Genomic DNA, 17,472 nt, shown 5'->3' on the forward strand with positions numbered 1-17,472 from the left:
GTATAGAGGTTGGGATAGATGCTTTTGCCATTCCTAATATTTTCTTCTACCTCCAGGGAGCCCTGCAAGAATTGTGCCATTGGACCCAAATAAAGCAGAAGAAGGACTTCTCAGCGTTCTAAGGAGAACTGCTTATGAATGGGGCTTTCTGGCTTGCTCCTGGCAGCCTTCTCCCTGTGGAAAACATTCTTCTGATTTATTCCTTAGAGCTTTAAGTGCCAAGCCCCATGGGCAAATCCTGCAAGTATAAGGGTACCCACATTTGTAAAAACGTCCTTGTGGGCTGCAATGTTGGAAGGCACACAACTTCCCTTCACCACATTTTCCAACTAGCCTTTATAAATAATAAAGCTAATATTTTTATTTCCTGCCTTACTTCTTATTATGACCTGGGGATAGAAGAAAGTGATCCTTCTTTGGCTTTCTCAGAAACCAGCAGCCCGTCTGGGACACTTGAGAGTGTTTAGAGACTGCAAGTGAAAAGCTTTTCCTCAGAGTCAATGTTTCCTCAAAGTTTTCAAAAGGGGCACACATGCATTTCACATTTGGGGCCAGAATCTAAGGAGACAAGGCTGTTTAAGTCTCTAGGCTTTAATCTATTAACATCCACCATATGGGCTTTCATAGGTAAATGTTCTTAGTAGTGGAAACCTGCATCTCTTCTTATCTTAAATTAAGAAACAAAGTAACGACAGAGTGCCCATGACACAGCAGGATGAGGACATGGCCCTAGAGATGCAGCATCGGTCCCTAAAATTCTCATTTCTGTACTGTTTTTGTTCTATCTGTGTTACGGATATGATTTTTACCTGCATTCTTGTCTTCCAGGGCTCAACAGTCCTTTGGAGAGTTTGAAAGTTACATAACGAGGCGTTACTCTTACCCCTAAAGGGAAAGATTTCAAGGTTTTTCCTATGATGGCGGAGTGACTCATTTTACTGGAGCTTCAAAAACACCAGACGATGTGATGCTTCCCACACAGTGTATTTTTTGCTAAATGGGAAATTACCATACTGCCGAGGAAGGGTGAGTGGTAGAAAAGTCAGGCGATTCCAGTTCTAGAAAGGACTCTCCCACCAACTTTTGATGAGGGCTTAGTCTTTGGTTCCTTATCTATACTTCAGGGAACATTTAGCCTCAAGTAGACACTAGAGCGAGGCGATATGAAATGTGTTAGCATGCTTTTCCAGAGAGCTATAGCATTACTCAAACATAGAGTATGTAGCAGTAGAAATGCATGTATGTTAATGTGACCCTAGTGCCTTTATCAGCCAATGGAACAGCAAGAAACAACTATCTTGGTAGAGCTTTTAGATGCCAGCAATTCTTTCGAAGCTTCGCAATGCCTCTGTGTACTCTATTAGACACTCTTCTTACAGTCACAAATAGAATGACTAAAAAGAACAGCCCCGCCCAGCCTTCCAGGGGAGAGAAAGAGATAAACAGATGCCTAGGCATCCTTAGTTCAAGGATGCTGTGTGCCTGACATGTAAGCTTTTGATACATGTTACGTAAATATAGAGTTTGGGTTGGGAAATGTTGCATATAACTTGGGAGGGACATTTAATGTTTACCTTTAAATGCCATAACCACAGTCAGCACATATGGCCACGAACAACAATCTCATGACATTTCAAAGATTTCACTGACCAAACATTTTACGAAAGTGTTGTTTCAAACTGACATCTTATGCCATCTTGATGGGAGCATTCGGGTTAAAATGCTTATTCACGTCTACACAGTCAAATGAGTTGTGGCCGTAGTTCTAGAGACGGGTTGCTGGACTAAGGGAAGTGATATCATGATGGCCTTAATTTTTGTTCATGTCATGGGAAACCCACAGGAGGCCTCTGCATCTGAGTAGAGAGGTCAAAGGATGAACGGCTCCATTGTTGTCTAAGTCACCTACCTGAGCCAGAGTCGTTGATATCAGAAATAGGAGGGTGGTGCACACTTTGTTAAATTTCCTGCCCAGTATGCTACCCATACTCTAACTGGGGCTAACTAGGGTGAGAAGGCAATAATTATAGAACTGGAGATTCTACTGACCCCCCAGGTGTCACTGATTTCATTGGTTTGTAGCCTTATTTTAACCTGTATTCCTCATTATTTATTCAAGATAACGTGTGCACGAAATGAACTAATCTGCATAGCAGATCATTTGTGAATAAAACCACGGTCTAAACAACCAGAAAATTCTTACTGGGTCGTGCCACCGTGGTTCCTTTGTTAATATTTGAATGAGTTACTCAAAATATCTTCCGATTTTTAAGGAAGGATTGGATGACAAAGATTTGTTTTTTGCGTTCATTGAAACTAGGTTTGGATGAATAATCTGTCTTCATTGCATAGACTTCAGGTCTCTGGCCATGGCTCTTGATGTTTTCCCCACGAATAAGGTCAAAGCAGAACAACAACGTTTTCAGAGAGAACAATTCTGTTTTGATATCTCTCCTTCTGTGCTAATCTGGTAGATAGTGTCTGTATGTAACACCTCAGTGATGCGGACTAGAGACAGACAGCTCTGCTGCAGCCCTAGCTCTCGCCTAACAGAGGCATACACCTTAGCTGATCACTCAGTTTCCTCAAATGCAAAAGAGAGACTAACACCTTCCTATTCTTTTCCTTCCACAAGTCTTGGGCATTCAATAAGACTCTTATATATAACAAGTTCCCAGAAAAGGAAAAGACTGTAAGTAATTTGATGGAGTGACAAGGCTGATGACAGAGGCAACGGGGATGGCCATGCTTACGTCAGGTCCATCACCTACCGTAGCAGATGAGTGCATAGTATTTGGCTTTGTAGCTGAAACTTGCTGTGTAATATTGGCACCTTTCTTTCCTTAGATGGCAAGTAACACACTTCTTACTCGGAGGAGAGTTTCCAATGCTAATTCTAGAGGGGAATGAAAATAAAGCTAAGCTGAAATTTTGAGATTGTATTTATCAAAATGTACTACTCCATGTAAAGTGACTAATTTACATATTGACATCAAACCCACTCTATTTTTTCTGTTGCCAATATCATTTAAAGTAGAGGGGAATCACAGTGTTTTGATGTAGCTTGATGTTTGATCCATTTTTGCCTGAATAGGCACAAGCTTTGAGGGAGAAGCCCTCTGTGGTTTTCCTGAAATGGGAGAGCTATAGAACACTTGCAATGGGAGTGAGGTAGTCCGTGTTTTTATATCCATTAAATGCTTCTAAAATAGTTAGAGATCTCTCTGTGTCTCTCTCTGTCTCTGTCTCTGTCTCCATCCCTCCCTCCCTCCCCCCTTCTCTTTTTCTCTCCTTCCCCTACTCCAAGTCAAAACATACAAGACACTCTAGCAGAAGAATCCCTCTTCTTCTCTATATCTGGAAAAAGGACTTTAGTAATGAGCAAATTGGAAATAAGAAGATGCATTCTGCATTTTCCATTCTTTCAACAGGGCACATGGGCTTTTGGGAGCTCCGTCTAGGGAGGTTGCCTCCTCTGTCTCATTTAGGTCAAGCTACACTCCTCTACTCACATGAGCAGAACCCTCTGTGTGGCCCTGGAATGGAGTGATGAGTTTTAATAAATAATAGGCTTCTGTATATCTCATCCCACACTGCACCAGATTCCCCTTTTGGAAATACTGGATGGTACTCTGCCAAGGGTCAGGCTGTGTCAGAGCCCATTCTGGCTGCCAGGGTGAGTTTTCCCACCTCCAAAGTCTTCCTCTTATAGCTTCCTGAGATAGCCTTGAGCATGACACAGGGACTCTAGAGCTATTGTTGTCTGCAGAGGAGGATCCCCAATGGAAAGGTAAGTGTGTATCAGGGTGTGAACTGAGGACTGTAAATAAGAGGATATTTTTTCTTTCTTCTTACAGATTACATGTGGGAATTTTTGTGTGATTTTTGGAAATGTGAAGAAGAGAGTTAACAGTAATGGTTCAGAGAACAACATACCCATGTTCAAATCTCAGCCCCAATATTATATTGGCATATTAAAAGGAAATGCAATTACAGTGCAGGTCAGTTAAGATGCTATTTGGTTTACAGCAGAGCATGAACAATGTTAACCACAGTCTTTATTTCTATGTAGAGAGAACAGTCTTTTGGTTATTATTTCACTCATCAGCAGGACAGTTGGATTGAACATTGATAACTAATAGAGGGATGGAAGTGTCTATAGCAAAGTGAGCCCTAGTGGAAGCTCACTGCAAGAGTAAAAACAGTGTGAAGTCCTCACTACAAGAGTAAAAGCAGTGTGGCACAGCCACTGCTCAGTAAGTGCGTGTTAATAAATAAATAAGAGCCCTGAATTAACTCTGAACTTTTCAAGTATCTATAATTATGTAAAATTATTATTTATATCACTATAAAGAATTTCCTTTATTACTCTTTTCAGAATAAGTTGGCTCATATTCTGGGTGCATATGATTTTATGCTGATTTTGTATATGTCATTTTCTGAATTATTTACTCTCACTGACAAGTGGATTTTATGACATTTCACACTTCAAGTAACATTCTACATCTACCAAGGGTTATGATTCAACTTTAGTCATCTATCTCTTTGTTTATCTACCAATACTATTTTGAAATGGTCTGGATTACCTGTAGATGTTTCTTCTTCCAGGGTAACCTTCAAATTCATTGCTAGAATAAAACCTGAAATTAATTTACAAAATATTAATTATTGATTATCAAATTACAAAAGTATCATCACTAATATTAATAAGTAACATGGATAAAAACATATATTTCAAGAAACTATTAATACTTGTGTAGAAGAACTACTACTGTCTATAATTGTGTTGGGGCATTTACTATAAATTACAGATCATGAGAGAAAGGCAAAAGTGAGATCAGTACTGATTTTGTGATTAACGTATCCTTTTCCGATTCATTGAGTAAGAACCATGAAAACTGACTTATTTATTTATTTTATTTTTTTTTTTATTAACTTGAGTATTTCTTATATACATTTCGAGTGTTATTCCCTTTCCCGGTATCCGGGCAAACATCCCCCTCCCCCCTCCCCTTCCTTATGGGTGTTCCCCTCCCAACCCTCCCCCCCATTGCCGCCCTCCCCCCAACAGTCTAGTTCACTGGGGGTTCAGTCTTAGCAGGACCCAGGGCTTCCCCTTCCACTGGTGCTCTTACTAGGATATTCATTGCTACCTATGGGGTCAGAGTCCAGGGTCAGTCCATGTATAGTCTTTAGGTAGTGGCTTAGTCTCTGGAAGCTCTGGTTGCTTGGCATTGTTGTACTTTTGGGGTCTCGAGCCCCTTCAAGCTCTTCCAATTCTTTCTCTGATTCCTTCAATAGGGGACCTATTCTCAGTTCAGTGGTTTGCTGCTGGCATTCGCCTCTGTATTTGCTGTATTCTGGCTGTGTCTCTCAGGAGCGATCTACATCCGGCTCCTGTCGGTCTGCACTTCTTTGCTTCATCCATCTTGTCTAATTGGGTGGCTGTATATGTATGGGCCACATGTGGGGCAGGCTCTGAATGGGTGTTCCTTCAGGCTCTGTTTTAATCTTTGCCTCTCCCTTCCCTGCCAAGGGTATTCTTTTTCCTCATTTAAAGAAGGAGTGAAGCATTCACATTTTGATCATCTGTCTTGAGTTTCGTTTGTTCTAGGGATCTAGGGTAATTCAAGCATTTGGGCTAATAGCCACTTATCAATGAGTGCATACCATGTATGTCTTTCTGTGATTGGGTTAGCTCACTCAGGATGATATTTTCCAGTTCCAACCATTTGCCTACGAATTTCATAAACTCGTTGTTTTTGATAGCTGAGTAATATTCCATTGTGTAGATGTACCACATTTTCTGTATCCATTCCTCTGTTGAAGGGCATCTGGGTTCTTTCCATTTTCTGGCTATTATAAATAAGGCTGCGATGAACATAGTGGAGCACATGTCTCTTTTATATGTTGAGGCATCTTTTGGGTATATGCCCAAGAGAGGTATAGCTGGATCCTCAGGCAGTTCAATGTCCAATTTTCTGAGGAACCTCCAGACTGATTTCCAGAATGGTTTTACCAGTCTGCAATCCCACCAACAATGGAGGAGTGTTCCTCTTTCTCCACATCCTCGCCAGCATCTGCTGTCACCTGAGTTTTTGATCTTAGCCAATCGCACTGGTGTGAGGTGAAATCTCAGGGTTGTTTTGATTTGCATTTCCCTTATGACTAAAGATGTTGAACATTTCTTTAGGTGTTTCTCAGCCATTCGGCATTCCTCAGCTGTGAATTCTTTGTTTAGCTCTGAACCCCATTTTTTAATAGGGTTATTTGTTTCCCTGCGGTCTAACTTCTTGAGTTCTTTGTATATTTTGGAAATAAGGCCTCTATCTGTTGTAGGATTGGTAAAGATCTTTTCCCAATCTGTTGGTTGCCGTTTTGTCCTAACCACAGTGTCCTTTGCCTTACAGAAGCTTTGCAGTTTTATGAGATCCCATTTGTCGATTCTTGATCTTAGAGCATAAGCCATTGGTGGAAAACTGACTTATTTAAACTAATATTACACTTTTCCTTTTCCACTATGACTGCTTACTGGCTTCTCAGAATTATGTTGTTTGTTTATGACTGAGAACACATTTTGATTGTATTCTACATGCCCAGTAGTAGATAAACTTGGCATACTAGGAAACTCATCTGAGCTCGATGAGCTGAACGTGTCATAGGCCATGTTAATCCACCGAGCTGCAGAACAAACCACAGGAGAGCAACCTTGCTACCTGACTGCCAGGTGCGTGCTCCTTTCTGTCTTAATATGCTATGAAGTGGAAAATCCAGTTTGGTGACATAACTTTCATTCCTCTGTGAATTTATCTGAATATCTCAAAGTAGCTGTCTTTATTTTCTCTCTCTCTCTCTCTCTCCTTCAAGAAGAGCATAATAGAGTGTGAAAAGTTTAGAGTAAACAAGGTTTGTTTTAATTCTCAGGAGGGCTTAGCTGTCCAGGTGTCCTCAGTGTCATAAACAAGTTTCTTATAAAGGAGACAACACAATGCAATGCATTTCTGGTATGAAATTCATATTCAAAACCCGAGTGTATCTGTTTTATTTATGTCTGTACTAATGTCACAGGACTCCAGTCTTCACTGTCTCTTGCCTTTCCCACATCCTTTCAAATAGTGTGTGAATTAACTGCTCAGTCTTTTCCTCCAATGGCCCCTTGTAGCATTCCCAGGCTGTCAAAGCTCCCAGCACTGCCTCCCCTTTCAACACTGCAGCCTGGTCCACTTTCCCACCTCTCTCTTCTCCCTCACATATGATAATAATTATTCTATTACATCTTTCCTAAACATCTACCCTTGCCTTTCATCCACTTAAAAAATAGGAACGGAGCCCCTCCCATGTCAACCTTGGTCCTGAGGACGCACAAGAAAGGTGGCGTAGTCTTTTCTTTCTAGTCTACAGTTTACTGTCATCATCATGCTCATGGAGCTCAAGCCTCAGTCACCCACCCCTGAGAATTTTTAGACTTTTCATAAAAGTCCCTAATAAAAAAATTCTTTCAGAAAGGAAATCTTGCTGTTGAGTGACTAAAGAATACATGCTCTTCATGAAATCATAGCTCTTTGAACGTAACCAAAGAACAACAGAATGTTCCCTCTTTTGGCTGGGTAGACAGTACAGTGCATTATTTGTACATCCATCGGTGGGTGCCAATTAAAACCTAAATGGTACATCGTGCTGCATGCGGTACTTACAGTGAATCCTGTGTTACTCGGAATATATATATGGCCTCCCACTTGCCACTTGTAATTTGAATAGCATTTTCCTATAAAAAGACAAACATTATGTTGTGCGAAGCTGAGCGTCACTTGAGCAACCTCAAGTGAATGATCTTTGAGGAGAGAAATCTTGGAAGGAACTTACCACAGTGTCTTTGATGTAGTGAATATGTTTGTAACCATCCTTGTCGCTAAATATTTTGTAGTATGAAGCGGCATCCTGGCTAAAAGCTGGTGTGGAAACAAAGAACTGAAAGAAATGAACAGAGGTTATATCTAAAGGACAAACTGAATGAAAGCCACAGGTATTTTTGCAAGTCACATATGATGCTTGGAGACTCATGGTGAGTCTCCTCTCCTATCACCTGTCACCCACTCCTGAAATTCCAGGTTTTCAAAGGATGGCTGTTCCAGTGACTCTAATAGGAGCTCACAGGTGCCGACTGGTGTTTGCTATCTCACACCTCTACCCTATCAACCCTGGAGACCAAGCTTTACCACATCTAATTTAATAAATTTCTGCCCTAAGGTAATATGGTTTGGAATTGAGTTCCAGGACTAATAAACAAATGTTGACATTTAATCAAACCAAACTTTAAAATGGGGCATTTGATCAAAGTATAATTCTTTTTAAAAAAATAATTTATTAATTATTATTTTTTTATGCACTGGTCTTTTGCCTGTATGTACGTCTGGGTGAGGTGGTCAGGTCCCCTGGAACTGGAGTTACAGACAGTTGTAGACCACCATGTGTATGGTGGGGATTAAACCCAGTTCTCTAAAAGAGCAGCCAGTTCTTTGAACCACTGAGTCATCCCTCCAGCCCCAGAAGCATGTTAGATTTTTGAATTGTCTAACGCTAAGTTCCTAATGGCAACAGCTTAATAAAGACATTTGAACGATTCAAATATGATGGTCTGGAAGCCACAGATTTTGGTAGCATGCTTGAGAGGAACAGTGAGGCACGGTTAGGGAGTAGGGTGATCTTAGCTCTGAGCTCAGGAAACAGAAAGGCCTTGTAACCTCAGTTTGAGGAATTCGGTACTCTCTGCTGGGAACCATCTAATTACATTCAACTACCAGTCACTCCAGTGTCCTGGAACAGAACTAGTGGCAACTCAATATCCTAACTAGCAGACAACTGAAATTCTGAAAATGCCTCATACCAAATTTTCATCCATATTGTAATTTGTCTCCATTGTAAAAACACACACACACACACACACACACACACACCACACACACACACACACACACCACACACACACACACACACACACACACACACACACACACACAAAGACTTGCTCTACCTTTATGGCTATTCTTACAGGTTGTCCTCTGATGAAATGATGACACCTTCCTGAGGAAAATCTCATGAGAGTAGAGCTCCTTTATATCATGCAGGAGTAACTTAAAACCAGGTCTCTCTATCTGGTTTACGTCCCATGGAACAGTAGGCCAATCTGTTCTGTTATTTCACAACTGAAGCAAACAATAAACACCCACCCCCACCAGTATTTTCTAGCTACAAACATTGTTCCTTTTAATATCTTTTCTGAGATCAATTTTTGAGCAAACAGGTTGTAGGGAGAATTGCTATAGAATTATTTAATGATCAAATCTGAGCGTGATCTAAAGCTGGAAATTTTTTTGATAAAAATTTTTTCTCTTATGTTGTGATCATGTGTTGTTAAAATGCAATGTATCTCTTATATTTTTACTGGGCAACTAATTTTTCTCCAAATTTATTTCCACCTGGATGGAAAATTTAAAGATGTAATTGTGATAAAAATGGAAGGTGTGGTCCTACTAGATTAGCGTTAACTCTAGATCCAAGGACCACAGTTCTAATAAAAGAAAAGACAAAAGGCAGCATGGAGAGACATAGGAAAGGATTCTATATCCTGGACACTGCCTGATCCACGAATAATCTTTGCTCAAGAATATGAATGTGTGTGTGTGTGTGTGTGTGTGTGTGTGTGTGTGTGTGTGTGTTAATACATTGTAACAGAGTGGGAAATTGAGTGAGGTGAGACTGCTGTGTGTCCATCACCATCGCTCGTCATAGGAGCTACTCCAGATGACTTGGCATCTTCAGACTGGGTATTTGGTAGATGCACTGCACTAGTGCGGGCCTTTGTCAAAGCTGCTTCTTCATTTCAGAAAGGTTTGCTCTCAAGCAAGGTATAGCAGCCTTACCACAAGAACCCTCTTTACTCCCTCATACTGTGTACTGTGAAAAACAATTAGTTCTGCATGATTTAGTCACTCAATGGAACCCAGGCCACAGACCATTTTAATGTAATACAGTGAAGAGTTATTCCTCGCTTCTTCTCTTCACTGTCGTCTGTGCGCAGACCCCTTTCTCTCTTTCTCTGTCCCTCCCCTACCTCCTCTTTCCCCATGGTGTCTTCTCTGGCCTTGGTCCTTGGGGCCAGTAAACTCACCCACCTGAGAGCAGCTTCCCAATAAGCCTGCCTTTAACAACAACAACAACAACAACAACAACAGTAGCAGCAACAACAACAGTTATTCCTCGCATACCTAAGTGAATTAATTAAAGGACTTCTAAAAAGATAGTATTCCGAGTAAAGCTTACAATTTAATCTACACTGAAACTAAAAAATTAACAGGACAGACTGTTCTGTTTTAAGCTACTAGGGCCAGGCGAACAGGAAGAATCTTTGTGCTGGCCAAAGGCTGTTATCTCCTTCCCTTTCTCCGCGCACATGGAAGACAGTTGCTGCCAATGAGCAGGTAACTTAGGTCAGGTAAAGAGGGTGTGAAATATTTCCGTGATGGTGTTGTCAGAGCTGGGGCCATAATGCATTCTGAGTTAAGTGCTCCTTGCAGCAAGTCACACCTGGACACTAGATAAGACATTCAGCTGCAGTGACCTCAGTTGGAACAGGGCCCTGCCCTGGCTTCCTTATCACGCTTAGATTTTTCTGATAAATTGCTTATCTCCGAGTGAAGTGCAAAGCCATTTAAAATAATCTCACCTAGGAAGCAAGGTTACTTCTCACAGTTTTTGATTTTTACCATCCTCACTAAATGTCAAAAGATGGTTCCTGACCTGAGCTAATGATTAGACAGAAGCACAGGCTTTCAGACTCCGACCCATAAAACTCATGTTCTGTTTTTAATCAAAGGTTTTAGCGCAGGCCAAGGAGGTCCGCAGCATTGCTCAAACAGCTGACGAGCGTTTTGCTATAACTGTAGTCTAAGCATTATGACTTCAGAGCTGATTTCTAAACGTAAAGAACTAAAATTTGGGTTCTTTTGGTTTGTATATTATTCACCGGAAAATATTTCCAGTTTATTTCTTGTGTCTTTTGCAGTTTAAACATCTTGGATGTATTCTAAGGAAACCACTTTAAAAAAACAAAAACAAACTACCATTTAATATATACTATTATGACCAGCTTTTTAAATTTGTCTAAAGACCCAAAAACTAAACAAGGACTGGGAATGTAGCTTATGATACTTGTCTAGCATGTGTGGCCTTTGTTGATCCCAAGAACTACACACATGCGTGTGCATGCACATGCACGCACCCACACAATTACCTGAATGGGTTTATTAATCATATACATAAGTCTATGTTTTCTCGAGCTAATTTCATTGCCATTAGTCAGGAGAGCTGTCTAATAAAGCAGGTACCTTCAGAGGATGAGGAATGATTCCCAGAAGTTTTCACTACGAAGTATACATTATATTCTCTTTTCTAAGATTTAGAAGTTTCGTTACTAAATACATCTCCAAAGATTAAAATTAATACCCATGTGTCCCTTTTGTACAGTGTGTCTAAATCTCAGCCCAGCAGCCACCCTGATGCAAATGCTTGCTTGATGTACTTTGAGACATGTGGTATTTTCCGGACAACGTTCACTTATTCTCAAACTTCTCTTGTAATAATCAATACAGGAGACAAGATAAAATTGGTTCCCTTACACAATATCATTTTTATAGGAAACGAACCTCATATATCACTAAATAACTCCAATTAAAGATTCCAGACACAATTAATCACAAATCATAATGTGGTTTGTATTCATTTCCCTGTTTGATACCTAGGCACGGCACGCAAGGTGGAATGCACACACTGAAAGTCAGTTCACTGAATATGCTGAGTGCCATTAAAATAAACGAAAAGATAGAAAAATCATACTCCACCAGCCCATCCTGTTCTGCTTTCTTCAATATGCTCCTGGTTCTACAAACAAAGAAAGACCACGTTAAAGCACAAAAAGGACAGTTTTTCAAATGTATAATTTGGACGTTTCGAACAGTTCATCTGCCTGATCATAGTGTCGTACGACTCGGCCTCCAGTTCAGGAGACCTTGTTAAAGGTATTTAGAGCAGTGTACTGAGTCTATACGGACAAGTCGGTGGTAAACGTAATCCCAGAATTTTTTCTTCCTTAGCTGTTCTATGTGGCTAGTCTCAGAATTATCACAAACATGTGGAAATTCAGCCCGAATGAAGCACGTGATGCGATACAGAGAAGACGGGATTCCATACTGAATCCATAGTGAAGTTGAGGTTGTGTTCTTTTTTTTTTTTTTTCCAAATTGGGTTTAGCTAGATTTGTATATTTAGGTTTTAGTAAGATTCAGAAGTATCACTTCTTACATAAATATTTAGAAATTATAAAATGTAAATAGCACTTTTTTTTTTCTAGACAAAGAACATTCTGAGTTGACTTAATAGGTATAGACTACTGTAACTGTAGTGAGCACAGTGGACAGAAAGAAAAAAAAAGACCACAGGGAATTTGGAAGAGAGAAAGCATCAGCAAGATCTTGGAGAAACCTCGATGCCATCCGGGAATTTTGAATATCTGTGAGTAAATGCCATGAAGGGCTTCACTTACCTAATATAGAAAATGTAATTGTAAGCATGAGAGACAATGTGAATTTGGTCATGGTTAAGGCAGGAAGAGGCCAATTCCTGTTTTTAGGAAATGCTAATAAAGACTCAGATCAAGGACACAGAGATAGATATTAAACATTTGGATCAACAGAAATAATCTAGAGAATTTTTGACAAAAAGTTCTGGAAACCTCTGCTAGGAATAAAGACCTCCCAGAGGGAGTAAAGTGGATATTTATGAAAGAAACAGTATCTATACTTTGGGAAAGGATTGTCTCTCAGAGGCTGAACCATGTTTCTCAGCTTCTCTTACAATGGGCCATAGTCATTTGGTAAGGTCTAGAAACAGTCTGTGAACTGAAAGAGAAGCAAGCCATTTGTAGCCTTCCCCATAGAAATATCTCAAGCAGACCCCTCCCCCTATTCTTCCAGCTCCAGTTGAATGTTAATGACTTAGAACCACACATTAAGATAACAGAAATGCCATCGGCCTAGGTTTCTGAACTGCATTATGGAGCAGAAGACCCACTCCACACTATACATCATTTTCTTGGACTTGCTATTGGTCGGATAAATGAACCATGAATCCCATAAATTTCTTAATAAATCTCACCAATATTTTTATAGAATAAATAACTTCGCAAGCTTCTCTACCTCTCATTTCTGGCAACATGAATAAAACATTGATTGATCACCTCAAGCATTGCTGGTTTTCAAAACACAAACACATTAGTCGTAAGTATGGCTGTTGGAAAATTGTAAGTAAATTCAGCCAAAATATTCTAAATGCAGTTACTTATCTAGCTATACTGGTCATTTCCCAGGGACCTCTATTCCTCACTGTGAGGACATTTTATATTTTCTTTCCTTTTAGGTTACATTGTCTCAGATTTTGATGAATTAGAATTTCAGATTGCAAATGAATCAATTTTTTATTTGTCTGTGTTCATAGTTTTCAAGTTAATGATGTTAAAGCTGAGTTCATGATGTTAGATTCCAGGGTGTTGAAGATATATCCAACTAGAACCAGCCAATCAGATCAGTGAGTTCTAATTAACTAGCTTAATTGGGATCAAGTTTTTTCACTGCTACTACTTCAAACTTATCTTTTGGCTTTGTTATAAACACATAAGTAAAATAAACTTGGTGTCCTGCAAATTGTCTTACGTTTACTTAAGACTTTTTCTGACAGGGTAATGACCTAATAGCATTTTTAGCCTGGGAAATGCAGCCTAATATGGCCCTGATAACTTTTCAAGCAGAATAAAACATTCTCCTTATAAAATAAAATCTTCTGAATATTAGATGGAATTTAATGACTTACTTTGGTTAATCTGGACTCTAGTTTCATAAAATAAGTTAACTCTATGTTTGTTTGTTTGTTTGTTTTGTTTTTTTTTTCCGGAGCTGGGGACCAAACCCAGGGCCTTGAGCTTGCTAGGCAAGTGCTCTACCACTGAGCTAAATCCCCAACCCCCCTCTATGTTTGTTTTAATAAAAATATTTTTTCATAATTAGAATTCTCTCAAAATGTACTCAGCAATATTTCCTATTTATAGAAACCACTTTTAATAAAAAATTAGTATCTAAAATGAGTACTTAAAGGCAGGCATATTTCAATGACTCAGACTGGTGCAGTACCTTCTGACTCATTAGTTTTAGCAGATTATGTTTGAATTTGAGCAGTAAAAACAATGGAAGCTTGATGGTAAATTTGCATCTTATTTTAAGCTCTCAATCTTCAGTCTGTACAGTAGGGAGTGCTCTCCACCGATAACCTAGACAGCAGCACAAAGTGCAGAGCCACAAATGGTCCACGCCCTCTTCTCAAGCACCTACCTTTGATTTAAAAATAGGGACTACTTCACTTACTCTTGCACTTTTTCCAATTTTGACAATTTTGTCTAATTTTCATTTCTTCTCCAATTTTGTGTGAAACATCTATTTCCATAATAAGCCCATTCATTTGAGGTTTTATCTTCGTTGTTTCACTTCTGTTGACTAACTACCCCGAGGGTCTCCAATGGCTGGATCACCATTCTAACATCACATTGGCTCACTTTGTGTCTCTCCCTACTCAAAGTAAAAGCCACTCAGGAAAACAACTGCTGCACTCTGTTTAATAAGAGTGGTGGAACCGCTGTGAACATGCGGCCCATTGTTTTACATGGCAGTTCAGTTTGGTTCAATGCACCAGATCCCGCTTAGCAAAGCAAACTGTTACCCAGGAATGAGAGGCTCCTGTCGTATTTCCATTGTCAGAAATACTTGCCAGTAGCTTTAACACACCTACCTTTGGACAATCCCACGCATGCCAGTCTTCTCTGAAATCACATATAGACAAGACTGAGACATTCTGCACTCTCTTTAGCCACTGCAAACATACTCGTTCGTTGGTCACCCATGTGAGCCAGGTGAAATAGTAGTCACTGGCAACAAGACCAAAACAGACAGTTTCAGCCGTCCGCCATCACCACATTTAAGTAATATCGCCATCTAAAGTTTCTAAAAGACAGCTGTTATTATAGGATGTGTAGTTAGTAGACAAGAAAGGCAAGCTTTCTCTGAGAATGGTATTTAAATAGATCTGCTGGCTAAGATAAATAAGAGGTCATACACCTAAGAAGATTATCCATACTTGAACTTTCTCCCCATTTTTGGAAACTGAGGTTAGGATGTAAGGGCAAAGTTAGGTATCTGTCTAAGAGGGATGAAAGTGTTCCATTTTCTACGATGTTAGCATCATCCCATTTTTAAACTTTGTGCTTGGCGTAGAGCAGCCAAACGTAGTGAGAAATTCACCTTTGTTTCCAGGTGGGTTCATGTGGAAGCCAAGTTCTATGGTCAAGTGTTGAAATTGTATTAATAATCAAATTATCCAAAAAAGTTTTGATGGTTTTTAATAACATACTTAAGTGTCAACGGGTAGCATGACTATACTTGTCTGTGAATGAAATTCATAGCCCAAATTACAGAACTTCGTAATTTTCCATAGAGCTAGAAGGAACTTAGGATACAAATCCTGATCTCATGACATCCTATCACAGTACCCACCCTCAGTGAAATTATTTAGCTATGTAGGCCTTTGTTTCTGTATCAATTTGAAATAGTAATGTACTGGTGTGAATATGTAAAGATGATCTGAGTGGGCTTAGCGTGTCCCTCGACTCAAGTGCTTTTTCTATTACTTGGCACCTAAAGAAAATAATATTTAAAAAATGCATATTCAAGGTTCCATAACTAGACTGTTGTGGGCAATCATTTGTCATCCGTCTAATCGGCCTTGATATGGCGGGAGGAGAAGCGTCAAGACCTCTGTGCTAAGCAGGTGAGGCTCTTGGAACACTTCAGTTTCACCAAAAGTCAAACAGAACGACACAGAGGACTGACTCGGGTCTGAAAGGTTGGTATAATCAAGGGTAACCAGAAAGGCATATCCGAGTCGTACTAGGAAGAGAGAACACTAATCCTAGCACTGAGGAGACAGAGGCAAGCAATCGCTTCAAGTTTGAGACAAGCTTAGTGTCCTAGAGCAAGTTCCAGGGCAGCCAAGGTTCTGTTACACAGAGAAACCTGTCTCAAACCCAAACCCAAAACAAAACAAAATAAAACAAAACCCAGAAAGGAAGAAAAAGGAATTGATTTTTGATTGTGTGTATATGCATTGGTTTGAGTATAGGCTTATACACATGAGCCCAGTGCTAGCAAAGGGAAGAAGAGGACATCAGGCCTCCTGGAGCTGCCCTATGTGAGTGGTTGGAAGGAAACTCCAGTCTTCTGCAAGATCACTACAGTTCTAAAGACTGAGGCATCTCTCTATCCCAAATACTTTTTTCTATCAGTAAATACTTTCTTGACTTACAGTTCTGAATCTAGATAATCCAAACAGAGTATTTCAAAGTCAGGCAATGCTAATGTCTGTGAAGAGTTCCTTGTCTGATTTATTATATCCCAGGATGCACATAGATCCATAAATTCTGGCTTGAGGGAAACTAGACCAGAATTTAGAGGACTCATGCTGAAGACGTGCCAATCTTCACTTTGATCCCAAGTTGATATTTCTACCTCCAAGGAAAACCCCGGAAGTCACCATGGTCATCTTTAAATGAGTCTTTAAATGCATAACAGAGTATATTAAAAACTAGTTCAAGAAACTTAACTGTGAAGTTTAATTTGCATGTTAGTTTTCTGCTTTATGGCATGTGTCTCTTCAACTCACTAGAAATAATGTCTAAACTATGAAATAGAAAGTTCAACATGTTAAAATTCGGTTAAACACGTGAGAGGGATCTGGATCACTGACCTCGAGGCTATCATCTCTGGAACTGGTACTTCTATAGGACCCACATGGTGTGGGTAGATAGTGTCAACAATAAAGACACGAACAATGGGATTCTTAGCTCCGGCCTGCCAAGAAAATGGAAATTTACAAGCTGATACAATCTTACTGACCATCAATGTTTTAAAGACACTTTAGCACTCGAGGCATATTTTAATAAGTGAGGAAAGCTCAATAAATAACAGTTGAAGATGTTCTGCAAAGTGGCCAGGGGCTTCATTCCTGTTTTACTTGCAAGGCAATTACCAATGTTGTATCAACCAGAGTCGAACGTGTTTCACGTGTCTAATGAGAGACTTGATTTATAGGAGAAATTATCGGGGATGTGAAAGTCTATGTCTACAACCCATACTCTATCCTGATTTTCGAGACAGGTGTTTCATTACTAGTTAAAAAGAGAATAACCAATATACCCGTGTGCTCTGAAGGGTAGGGAGATTGGTTTGAAAGAGAAGAAAAGAGAAGAACTAAATGAAATGCACTGATTGAATGACCAGATTGCTTCTCCTCCCTAAACCACTCAGTCCATTTCCATTG

General features: G+C 39.7%; 1 protein-coding gene across 1 annotated transcript in view; it reads right to left on the reverse strand.

The window, feature by feature from the left end:
• The window catches only part of Fap (fibroblast activation protein, alpha), a 68,460-nt gene that overhangs the window by 23,910 nt on the left and 27,078 nt on the right, over positions 1-17,472 (reverse strand). The window contains 7 exon segments of the mRNA NM_138850.1: positions 2,772-2,896; positions 4,587-4,640; positions 7,695-7,765; positions 7,864-7,968; positions 11,893-11,937; positions 14,890-15,025; positions 16,900-17,003. Of these exon segments, the coding sequence (NP_620205.1) occupies positions 2,772-2,896; positions 4,587-4,640; positions 7,695-7,765; positions 7,864-7,968; positions 11,893-11,937; positions 14,890-15,025; positions 16,900-17,003 (640 nt within the window).

The sequence above is a fragment of the Rattus norvegicus genome, chromosome 3, assembly GCF_021556685.1.
Source record: "Rattus norvegicus strain SHRSP/BbbUtx chromosome 3, alternate assembly SHRSP_T2T, whole genome shotgun sequence".
In the NCBI taxonomy this organism is placed as follows: domain Eukaryota; kingdom Metazoa; phylum Chordata; class Mammalia; order Rodentia; family Muridae; genus Rattus; species Rattus norvegicus.